Source organism: Pseudorca crassidens, chromosome 7 (assembly GCF_039906515.1).
Source record: "Pseudorca crassidens isolate mPseCra1 chromosome 7, mPseCra1.hap1, whole genome shotgun sequence".
NCBI classification, from domain to species: Eukaryota; Metazoa; Chordata; class Mammalia; order Artiodactyla; family Delphinidae; genus Pseudorca; species Pseudorca crassidens.
The window spans coordinates 32944264-32956387 of record NC_090302.1 but is presented as its reverse complement, the minus strand read 5'-3'; the positions used below and the strand labels follow the sequence as shown (position 1 = coordinate 32956387).

The following is a 12124-nucleotide window of genomic DNA, read 5'->3' as shown; positions in this document are numbered from 1 at the left end:
TCACAAAACCTTATGAAGAGCTCACTTTATTTTTAATGCTAAAATACACAAGTACCTCATTCCCAGGTCCCTGATAATCAGACAGCAAAAAAATTTATCAAATGGAAAGATTGCATGGTTCAAAAGAAGTGAACTGAACTGGATAAATGAGAGTAGATGTCATCCTATGAAATACACTTACAACATGTTAGGGAAGAACTTTCAGACAGTTCAAGGTCTGTTTTCAGTTGTTCACAATGAAATGAGAACATTGCACAGTTGTTAAGATCGCTTTCAGATGAAAAGCTCAATTGATGAATTATTTTTAAAAATGCAGTATTGAAAGTGAACAGCAGACTGGATGTTGTAACTTTATTGTCAAGTGTGAGACAAGCTTAAAGCAAGACAAACTTGAGAAATTGTGTTACAATTCAGAGAAAAAGATAGTTGGTGAGCAAATTAAGAGACATAGAGGACAGATCTAGGTGATCCAATATGCTTAGCATAAAACCAGAAAAAGGCAAAAGGACAGAAGAGAGAAGAAATACTATGTAAAATTAATGAAAAAATACTTAACCAAATATATATAATGAAAAAACTATCAGTTTTCAAGAATAAAGAAAAATTGTGCACACATTCAGCACAAGTGAACACTGGTTACCTATAAAAGGAAAAAAAAAGTTCAGATTTTTTCCTTTTTTTAAATACCAGAAGGCAATGGAATATCATAACATTGCTTGTTACCCAAAATTCTTTAGATGAGCCAAGATTTTTCATATATAAAGGCAACAAGCATCTTTAGATAATTAAGTATTCAGTGTATAAGGACCCATATACTCTTTCTGAAAGGAATTACTAGAATTAGGATTCTTTATCATATGAAATCAATCCAAATAAAGATCTCAAGAATGATAAAGATGTGATGTGAAAGAAAGGGTGGTGAGCCATGAACCAGCATGTGTCAGAATGAATGCCGAAATAGCTGTAATTAATGTGTTTCTGAAACAATGCAAATTGTTAATTGTTAAAAGAGATTATAAAAAAAGATCTTTAATTAAAAGTCTAAGTGATTAAAATAAACTAGAAAGTATACACATGCAAACTATTAAAAAAAGAGGATATATTTTTGCATGAAAAAAATTGGTGGAGATATATACACAGGTGAGTTTGGGGGGATGGTGAGGCTGTAGTTAATTTTTTTTTTTAATTTTGCTCATCTGTATTTATATTTTTTAATTTTTTTTCCTGCTATGAGCATATACTAGCCTTCGAATAAGAAGATAAGCCAAACTATTTTTTAATGAAAAAGAAAAAGAAGACAATGACTTAAGAAGAAATATTTAATGGGAGTTGTTCCAGATTATTGGTTCTTCTATTAGCGATCTGACAGGGCTAAGGGGGGTGGGTGGTGGTCCTACAGTGTTTGTGGTAGCTGGCCTTGTTATTTAGGGGATGGCTCAAGACTTCAGGAAGACTAAGTGGATGTTCATAGCGATCATAAAAGGAGAGCCAATGGGAGAAGATTAAGTGCTTCACTTGTTACGGGTTTGAGCTTTATGAGCTGCTATGATGAGGCTCTGAATAATGGTAGTAGTGGCCAACTGCAGGAAATGTGGAGGATTTAGGAAATTGTGGATGCCGCCTACAGTGTTATTGTTGTTGATGTTTATTTCACTTGAGGCCCTTTTCCAGGAAAGCCATCATCTGGCCTTGGTCCTGTCGAACTGGCAGCTGTCATTGCTGGACCAGTATGCTTCGTCTGCATCTCACTCATGTTGATGGTCTATATCTGCCATAACCGCACTGTCATTCACCATCGAGTGCCAAATGAAGAAGATCCTTCATTAGATCGCCCCTTTATTTCAGAGGGTACTACGTTAAAAGATTTAATTTATGATATGACAACATCGGGTTCTGGATCAGGTAATGTATTTGTTTTTTTCTTTTTCCTAAGATGTCTTTTTAAAATTAACTGTGTTATTTATTAGTTGGCTAAGCCAGTTGGCTTAGTATGTTAAAACTTGGGATAGTGTGAATACTACTCCAGCTTTGAACCTAATAAAGGTCTTTAAGCTAGGTCTGTATCTGACTATGGCTAGTTTAGTAAGGACAAATAAAATTGACTGACTTATTTGAGCAGTAAAAGTAAGTCACCTTCACATTTGTGTAACTTTCAAAACATTCTCACCTTCTCATGACTGTGTGAGAATAAGGACAGTTATTCCTCTGTAGCTGAGGCCGAAGTTCACAGATGTTCAAATAATCTGCAGTTTACCCATTCTCTTCAGGACTGTTTAGCAGCTTTATTTTTGTATTGAAAGCAGGCATGACAGAGAGTGTGTTTGGAATTGTGAAGGTTATTTGCTTTTTCAACATTAAATTGCTGTCTCTGGCTCAGGCCTAGTTTTTTATTAAACTAATGAATTTTTAGTCATTTTCTCACTTTAGAAAAAAGTCTGACCACCTTGTTATTTAATATAGGTTTATGGATCCATGGCCCTTCTGATATTTGCTTTTCTCAGTTCTCTTTGCTTTTTGTGGGATCAGAAATAGATTATCTAATTACCTGAAGCAAATTTTGGCATAGCAGTCAGTGCTTCATATTTAAATCAAAAGGGAATTTAATTTTCACTTTTTCTTACATGTGCTTTGGAAGGATACTAAGAGAAGATTCCTATCCTCTACAGTATTGTAATTTGACACTTAATGCCTAGCCAGGAATTAAGAGATCTAGATTCCAGTGCAAGCTTTGTCATTGATTGGCTGTCTGATCTTGGTTAAACCATGTTTTCTCCTTGGGCTTCTGTTTGCTCATCAGAAATATGGGACAGATACTGTTGATAATAATACTTAAAGTGGTTTGTTAGGACTTTTAAATGAGATGTACTGTCCTTTAAAAAGTATAAATTAACTTCAAATAAGGGCTAGATTCATGGATAAAAAGATTTAAAAATATATGTATAATGAATTTTATAATCAAGTGATTAAAGGAACTTTATTGGTTTTTTAAATTAATTAATTTTAATTTTTGGCTGCGTTGGGTCTTTGTTGCTGCGCGCAGCCTTTCTCTAGCTGTGGCGAGCGGGGGCTACTCTTCATTGTGGTGGCTTCTCTTGTTGCGGAGCACGGGCTCTAGGTGCGTGGGCTTCAGTAGTTGTGGCACGCGGGCTCAGTAGTTGTGGAGCACGGGCTTAGTTGCTCCATGGCATGTGGGATCTTCCCGGACCAGGGCTCGAACCCTTGTCCCCTGCATTGGCAGGCAGAGTCTTAACCACTGCGCCACCGGGGAAGTCCCTGAAGGAACTTTAAAGCAGAAATTGTGATTGGGGGAGGAATATGACTCTGAAGCACAAAATCTCACCTGATGATACAGAAAGTTCACATAATGACAAATGTCTTTAAGGGAATGAAGGTGTATTCATGTATATATATGTATGTTTATTCATTTAAATATGAAGAAACTGACTTCATGGCATAAAGTTTTCTTCTGTAGAATTTGGCCGTACATATTCAGTAAGTGAGTTCTGCCCATGACTGCTAGGATACATACAGGCTTACGGTGGAGCCCGGGTCTCTTAAGGCAGCCTTTAGGGATCCCTGTGACTGTTGTGAGGAGGGAGGCAGTGACTGGCTGGATTGAGATGGAGCAGCCTTAGTACTAAAGATGTGACAGTCTTTGGGCAGGAGTGGTGGAGGAGTGGAGAGAGATTATTTTAGGGTTCCCCTTTGATTCTGAGTTAGTTCAAAGGGTTCCCAAAGAATATCTGGCTCATTCTAGAAGCTAACCTGGACCAACAAAATATGATAAGCAAGGGCCAAAGTCACAGAAAATTAGGGTGGCTTTAGATCATTTGGAATTAATCCCTTGGACCTGCTCTCTTGTTGCCACACTTACACCCAGGGAAATCAAAGCAGTTCCTGCCACTTGGCACAGTGGTATGTATCAGGCCTCAAGGAGAGCAAGCCTACCTAAAGGATTAAAACAAATTGCTGTCTGGATGGCAGTTTGTTTCTGAATAAGAATATATTTATTTACCTTTTAAGATACAGACATGAAGTAAAGAATGGAATTGTAGTAAAGAATGGAATTGTTCTTTTTCCATTTTATCTATATTTCTATATATGTCAGGGACCCAGCTCTATTGTTGAAAGCTTCTCTCCCTCCTTTTACACGCTGCAAAAACTTGTCTGCATTGTTTGCCAGCTCTGTGGCTTTGGGCAGTTAGCTGATGTCTCATGCCTGAGTTATTTCGTCTTTAAAATGAAAGTAATGAACCCTGCCCAGTGTACATTACTGGATTGTTGTGAGGTTCAAATGAAACGAGATGTTTGTGTGAAAGCACTTAAGCACTTGGTAGATTGTAAAGTTATATCCAAATGACAGGTGTTATTCTTATTGAAAAGATATTTGGAAAAAATCTGATATACAGTATGAATTTGCTGCATTTTACAAAAAAACTAGTTTAAGGCCTCCTTCCCTGTCATAGTTTATTCTGTGTTAATGGCTTTCAGATTTATCCAGACAGAAGGTATCTTCTGTTGAATGACAGCAGAAAATTCCATTGCTTTTCCTTCTATTTATTATAAAGACTGAATGCCATTTCATGAATGGGACTCATGCCTCTGAGTAAGTCAAATGTCTGTGTATAATATCCTTTTTAGTTCTTTCACTCATTGAGGAAAAGATAAAACATTTTATGTTATGAATTCAAATGTTTATTACTCAGTACTATGACCATAATTGAGGAAAGGCCCTATCTCTCTCTCAAAGACTGTACTTTTAACTTAGGAATTGCAGGGAGACAATGGAGAGATGTGTTCTGGAACCTAGCTCTAAACTTAAAGCTAATCGTATCCCTGTTGCATTTATTTGAATCACAGGTTGTGCATGTGCCCATATTTAAGCTGTCATTAGATTGCAAAGTATGTGGGAACACGCAAACATGTGCCAGATTTATTTATTTGGTTGTGCAGGGTCTTAGTTGCGGCAGGCAGGCTCCTTAGTTGCGGCACATGGGCTCCCTAGTTGTGGCACTCACACGGGATACAGCTCCCCAACCAGGGATTGAACCCGGGCCCCCTGCATTGGGAGTGCGGAGTCCCATCCACTGCACCACCAGGGAAGTCCCCTGTGTGCCAGTTTTTGAGAGTGTGCGTCTCTTAGGCCAATGTTTATTATGTCTCATTCATGCTTACGATCTCTTTAATGCATGCATGTCCTTCAGGTCTTATTTTTGTTGTTCACTGCATGTAAAGGTGCTTGGACCCTGTTTCCCCATTAAAGTTTTCGCTCAAGCAGTTCTAAAAGGTACAGAAGTAAAGCAGAGAATATAGAGATCTGAATTAGGCCTGTTTATTTTTGTCTTTAGAAAAAAACTATTACTTTTTTAAAAATGCTCAGATTTTCATGTGGGTTATGGTAACCAAATACAGATAATATGATAAATCTAGATTTGATTTTTAATTCTAGTTCTGCATCTAGAATCCAGTTGTGAAGGGGAAGACAAAGACTTTCTTTGTCCTGTTAGGCTTTCTTGACCCTGCGTGAGTCCTGAATATGTCAGGCATTTTCAGACTTCCCATTTGCTATTCCCTTTCTTCTTTATTCCCTGCATTTCTAACTTCCAGATCAGCCTCCTGAAATGAACTCTTAAGTATACTTTAAATCTTTAAGTACATGGTGTGGCCCTGTTCAAAGGCTTTAAGAAAATTTTGTAAGTTAGTGTCTACTGTAAACAACATAATTAGGAATTGGTTATTCATAATACAGAAGAGCTCCTTGACTTAAATAAGGATTTTTCACAGATTTATTTTTAACCAGCAGTCTCCTTATAAAAACAATTGTTTACAATTAGACTGCTAACTACTTTGCAGGAAGTACGGAGGATGGATAGAGCAAGGGGAAGGAAGGATCTATTTGAGAAACTTAAAGATGAAAAGAGACAACTTAAAGATTTAACATTTGGATTTATTAGTATTTCACACCAGAGAATCAAAGAGACCAGATAATTTTATTTACTTCCATTAGTTTAATTTGATCTAGCAGGCAACTCAAGATAGATTATAAGTGACACCAATTTATGTGTATTAGACTATAAATAAAATACTGTAGAACACGATGTACACTGATATTTTGTCAGTGTCAGTATAATTCGACAGTTCTTAGTCCATGGGGAATTGGACTAGTCCCAAATATAGTGTTACTTAAATTTTGTAGGTAGTTAGTAAATACTTTTATGTAAATGAAATAAGTGTGGTAATATTTAAAACTATGTATTTTATAGTAAGGTAAGTTCAGTTAGTGAGAAAATTGCCAATGTTTCATCACCAAGGTAAGTTACTTGGCATCTTTCCTTAAGATATTAGTGTTGCCTAGGCAGCCAGTTCCTGGCTCGTAAATTGGTAAATTGCTTGCCTTGAAATGGTTTCTGTGATAATTTTTACTGATTTATTAAAAGTTAGACCAGAATTTACTTCTTCATTTCTTATGCTTACACACTTTTCTCCTCCTTTTCTCCTTACACACTTTTCTCCTCCTCCTTACACACTTTTCTCCTCCTCCTTTTGTAAAACTGTTACCAGACTCATCTTTCTGAAATAAGATTTTTAAATTATTTCTTTCCAGTCATGAAATGAATGGAAATGTTTACTAGTTCCTCTTTCACCCACAGCTCTCATTGGTCATCTTGAGCCGGGCATTCAGTACTCTTCACATTCTGGTGCAGCTTCTCTTCTACTGTTTTACTACATACATTTTTTTTTTTTTTTTTTTTTGGCAGTATGCAGGCCTCGCACTGTTGTGGCCTCTCCCGTTGCGGAGCACAGGCTCCGGACGCGTAGGCTCAGCAGCCATGGCTCACAGGCCCAGCCGCTCCGCGGCATGTGGGATCTTCCCAGACCGGGGCACGAACCCATGTACCCTGCATCGGCAGGCGGACTCTCAACCACTGCGTCACCAGGGAAGCCCCCCATACATCCTTTTTCTGCTTATCTATCTAAGTTGGTTCCCTAAACATGTATCATCCATTTCTTCTACTTTTGCTTGCATATTCCTCCTACCTAAACACCTTACCTCCTTGTCTTCTTCTTTGTCCTATCCCTTCTGTAAAGGACAATCTAAATTCAGCTTATCTTTTAAAGCCTACCTTGACTCTCTAGGCAGGAGTTTCTGGATTCTTTTATTGTATTTATTATTTTCCTTTTATCATGAATTATTGTTTTTGCAAATTTACTCTATATTTCCTCAGTGAGATTGTAAGTTCCTTTAAGCAGTTAAACCTTTCTGAGTCACTCTTTTAACGCCTATCGTGGTGTTAGAAACAGGTACCGATATTGGTTGTTTGTGTCGAATACTATTTATTTTTATCTTTAGGTTTACCATTGCTTGTTCAGAGGACAATTGCGAGAACTATTGTGTTACAAGAAAGTATTGGCAAAGGTCGTTTTGGAGAAGTTTGGCGAGGAAAATGGAGAGGAGAAGAAGTTGCTGTTAAAATATTCTCCTCTAGAGAAGAACGTTCATGGTTCCGTGAGGCAGAGATTTATCAGACCGTCATGTTACGTCATGAAAACATCTTGGGATTTATAGCAGCAGACAATAAAGGTGAGTAACATTTGCTTCTCCTTTGAGTGTTACAAAATATACTTAATCCTTTCCACAAAGAAGACTACTAAACATTGTCATATTTGATGAGAAATGGATGTTTGTAATATAAATTAGACCTATTAAGTAAAATAGAATATATTAGAAGCCTTTAGGAACAAGAACTTCTTAAAGATTTTCTTGACTCTTGACAACATGTTCCTAAACCTCTAATTGCTTTATAAAATGTAAAGAGCTATTTAAAAAAAGGTTACATGCTTTTGTTGTTTGGTTCTGGGAAGTTAGTTACTGAGGATAGTCATAACGTAGAAAAAAAATTTATCAACTCTGGTTGCCCAGAGTTTTGAGATAGGCTAGAGCTCATATGTTTCCTTTTAATCTCTTCCTGACCATTAGGGCATTCTAATATTTCTTAATGACCTTATGTATAGGGAGAGTAAGAATAACTTCTCAGTGTATTCTGTGTTTAAATTGCTAGGCTAAATAGATTAATCTTTTAAGTAAACTCACTTAAATAGAGAAATGGTTTCTCCAAAACCACCTTGCCCTTAGTAACCATGTGGACCTTTTCTTGCCTGTGGTACACAGGTGCTTGAGGCCTGGGGGCAGATGCTGAAGCAAGTGAGGAAGCCATGTCAGTAGGTAGCATGAGAGGTGACTGTGAAAAGTGAAAAGTGACTTCAGACTGCACTTCATTTACTTTCCTGGCTTCAGTTATTATAGTAGTGCCCACAATCGTACCTTTATAGCTTTTGTCAGAGGCTTGTATTGGGTTGGCCAAAAAGTTCATTTGGGATTTTCCATGAGATGTTACAGAAAAACCCAAATGAACTTTTTGGCCAACACAGTATTACAACTCGACTCTCATCACACCCACCCTGAATCAAATGTATTTCCCAGCTTTCCTATTTTTTTAAAAAAAATGCTATCATCTTTTTTAAAGGCCATAACCATAGTCATCTTTTTACTTCTCTCCCTTCCCATTTTCTTCAACAATATTTATTTCTTTGAAATATTAACAATGTTTAATCTCAGTTTGTGTTCATGGGTGATTTTGATTTTTCTTTTTGCTTCTCTGTATTTTCAAATTTATTTACAACAAATATTTATTACTTGTTTTTTTAAACTTTTATTTATAGGAAATTTCCAGTATATAGAAAAGCAGAGAATAGTATAATGAACCCCCATCACCCAGCTTCAACAATTATCAGCTCACTGCCAACCATATTTGAGCTCTGATTCCACCTACTCTGCCCCCTCTGAATTATTTGAAGCTAATCCCAGAGAGCATATCTTTTCATCCATAAATATCTGTTTGTATCTTCAGATTATGGGGAATCTTTTTTTGTGAAACATAACAATACTACCATTGTCAATTTTTAAAATGCCATCAAATATCTAGTCAGTTTCACATTTCTGCAGTGGTCTCCCCCTTTTTTTTTTTTTTTAACAATTGGTTATTCACTTTAGGATCCATTGCATTTGGTTGATATTTATCTTAAATCCCTTAAAATCACTAGGGTTACCCTTTGTCTTTTTCTTCTCGGAGTTTATTTGTTAAAGAAACTGGATTGTTTGTCCTATAGGGCTTATCATTAATTGAATTCTTATAGTATCTCTGAACTTGCTCCTTGTATAATTTGAAAACTGGTAGTTAAAATTAGAGACTGAATCTGATTATTTTATTGGTTTCCTGAAAATATATACGTTCTACATATTCTTTCTATTGCATCAAATCAGGAGGTGTATAAGTGTGATTATCTGCTTTTCGTGACTTAGGGGCGGTGATGGATGTAAGCAGGGATTATCAATAGATACTACCAATTCAGTATTACTTAATTTAAAAACAAAACAAACAAAAGCAGTGATCATAGTCTGACCAAGTCCTTAGTTTTCACTTTCTTCTGTCTTCGACACCATTTAGCTTCTCCCCCAACCCTTAAAACAACCTTTGTTTTCTGTGACTCTGGACTTTCTTATTTCTTAATAGGTGTTTTTGTTTTCTGAAACTCTTCTTAATACATATGAAGGCTCTAATTCTACAAATAGTAATTTCTCCCTCAAAGAACTTACCCACATTTTTGCTTTCAAACTCAATGGTAGGTAGTGGTGACTTTCAAATATACATTTTGAGGTTCAACCCTGACCCAGGCCCAGCATGTTTTAGGCTTGTTCCAAGTTGTAAACACACTAACTGACACAAAATGTTCCTGCTGCTGGTGCCCTGAACTCTTCCCTTTTGCTCAGGCAGCAGCCAAGCTGTTACTGTCATCTGGAGGTTACCATGGGAACTGACAACCCTGCTGGCTTTTCCCTACACCTCCTTTCTTCTTTGTCAGGGTTAATGGACTTTGCCTAGAACCTAGACCCTCCATCCCCTATTCCCCTTTTCTTTATCTTTCTCATACTGATTTAGTTAATTCCACCTTAGACAACCCTTTATGTGGGCATAGCCTCTAATATGTCCTTCTTCCTTCCACCTCTCTTGTCACTTAACCTCAGAAAACCTCCCATTCTTCCATCTTGCTGTGTTCCTATTTATTTCTTGTATTTGTGAGCCTTTCTGAATTCAGGTATGGTTAATAAGCATGCAGATAAAGCTAGTGATGTACCTGTATCAAGGAAAGGTATAAGTTTGAACAGAATCAGTTTACAAAGTTTATGAAGAAACAAGTTGATAAAGAACTAGTATCATGAATATTTAAATCCTTTCGAAAATACCCAGAAATCTCCTCCAGAATCTTCTGAAAACATTTCATTCCTTAATCTTTTCTAATCAGAATTGCTTTCTTTCAATTAACAACCTTCAAAATATAGAAATTGTTTTATGTCAATCAGTTTTTCTTTTGTTTTACAACTAATGGGGAAGTTCTTATGTGCCATGCATTGTACTGAATGCTTTTTAAAAATCTATTATCATATTTTTTAAAATCTTCTTAGTAGTCTCACAAAGTAAGGTATTCTTGTTGTGTAAAAGAAGGAACAAAGGCTCATTGGTTAAGAAACTTGTCTGAGGTCATGTAGTCAGTGACAGCCAGGCCCTGATTCCAACCCAGGTCAGAATGACTCCAAGTGTGCATCTTTTACTGAATTGTCCTGCCTCCTAGTATTGTTGTAATATTTTTGCTTTCATGATTTTGTGAAATATATGACTTGCCAGCTACTCCTAGGTTAAATTGGCTTTTGTGGACCAGCCTAGCCTAGAAGCCCAGCCAGAACCTTTACCATGATTCTCATGGGAACATACATTTCCAATTCATGTACTGGCTTACAAATGAACTTTTGGAAGGACACATATTCCTAGTTGTTGAGGTTCAAAATCACCTTGTGTAAAACTGGATTCAGTCCTAGCCTTTTCTCCTCATGACATTTTTAGCTCCTGTCTCAGCTTCCCCATGTGTCAGTGATACCACTATTTTTATATTTTTCTAATCTGGAAACCTTGGAATTGTAATCTTTTCTGGCTTCTTTGTGAACGGTACACACAGTCTGTTTGTCATTAAAGCTTGCAGTTCTCATTTAAGCTCCCTTTCAGTTTCCAATAATATTCCATTCCCACTATAGCCACACTAGGTTCCAGGTACTTCTCATCTTCTTCCCTCCCTCCTCCCTTGTTTCCCTCCCCCCTTCCAGAAACAATCGTTGAGCACCTAACCTGAACCAGGCACCTAACTTGAACCAGGCATTCCTCGAAGCATTATCCCAGCCCTGCTACCATCTGTGTGGACTCAACATCACCATTTTTTAACTATGATTCCCTCTCTCTTGAATGGGATTAGTTATCCTTGCCTTATCTCAAGATTAAAGGGGCTTACTTTAAGGATCTAAAGGATACATACGTGAAAGTATAAGAAAACTGAAATATAAGAAAATATGAAAGAAATATATACAAATTTGAGGTACCAACATATTGCAGTTGTGTGATTCAGGATTGAGAGTAAAAAATGATAACTTTTGAATAAGTCATAAATGTTCTATAGCCCATCTGAAATATTGTTATTCTACTTGGCAGACAATGGTACATGGACTCAGCTCTGGTTGGTGTCAGATTATCATGAGCATGGATCCCTTTTTGATTACTTGAACAGATACACAGTTACTGTGGAAGGAATGATAAAACTCGCTCTGTCCACAGCAAGTGGACTTGCCCATCTTCACATGGAGATAGTTGGTACCCAAGGTAACTCAAAGCAATCCTGTTGTTTAAGCTTTAAATTCCCATGGATCTAATGTCTGTTCAGAAAATTTTTGCAAGAAGTCAGCTTAATTGGAGATATTTAAAATGAGTTTTTAGATGAGAATATTTTACCTTTCTGTTGAAAATCTAAGGTGGATTTATGAATCTGGGAATTCGTTCAGAGATTCTCCAGTCATTGTAACAATACTGATATTTTTGTAAGTTCTTAAAAGTAGTAGCGTTTAGTCTTTCTTGTGATTTTTGAGGATCTTGATTTTGGAATTTAGTTTATGTGCAGTACCATATGAAATGTGAAAAAGCTTTGTAAACATCAACATGCTCCATAAATGCTATCTGGCTATCTA

General features: G+C 36.8%; 1 protein-coding gene across 4 annotated transcripts in view; it reads left to right on the top strand.

Moving 5' to 3' along the window:
- TGFBR1 (transforming growth factor beta receptor 1) overlaps window positions 1-12124 on the top strand; it is a 93888-nt gene that overhangs the window by 62248 nt on the left and 19516 nt on the right. For 3 of the 4 annotated variants that reach the window (XM_067743832.1, XM_067743833.1, XM_067743830.1), the window contains exons 3-5: window positions 1660-1902; window positions 7352-7582; window positions 11595-11762. In XM_067743832.1, coding sequence (XP_067599933.1) covers window positions 1660-1902; window positions 7352-7582; window positions 11595-11762 — 642 coding nt within the window. The remainder of the gene's footprint in view (window positions 1-1659; window positions 1903-7351; window positions 7583-11594; window positions 11763-12124) is intronic. The other variant, XM_067743831.1, reaches the window with a different exon arrangement.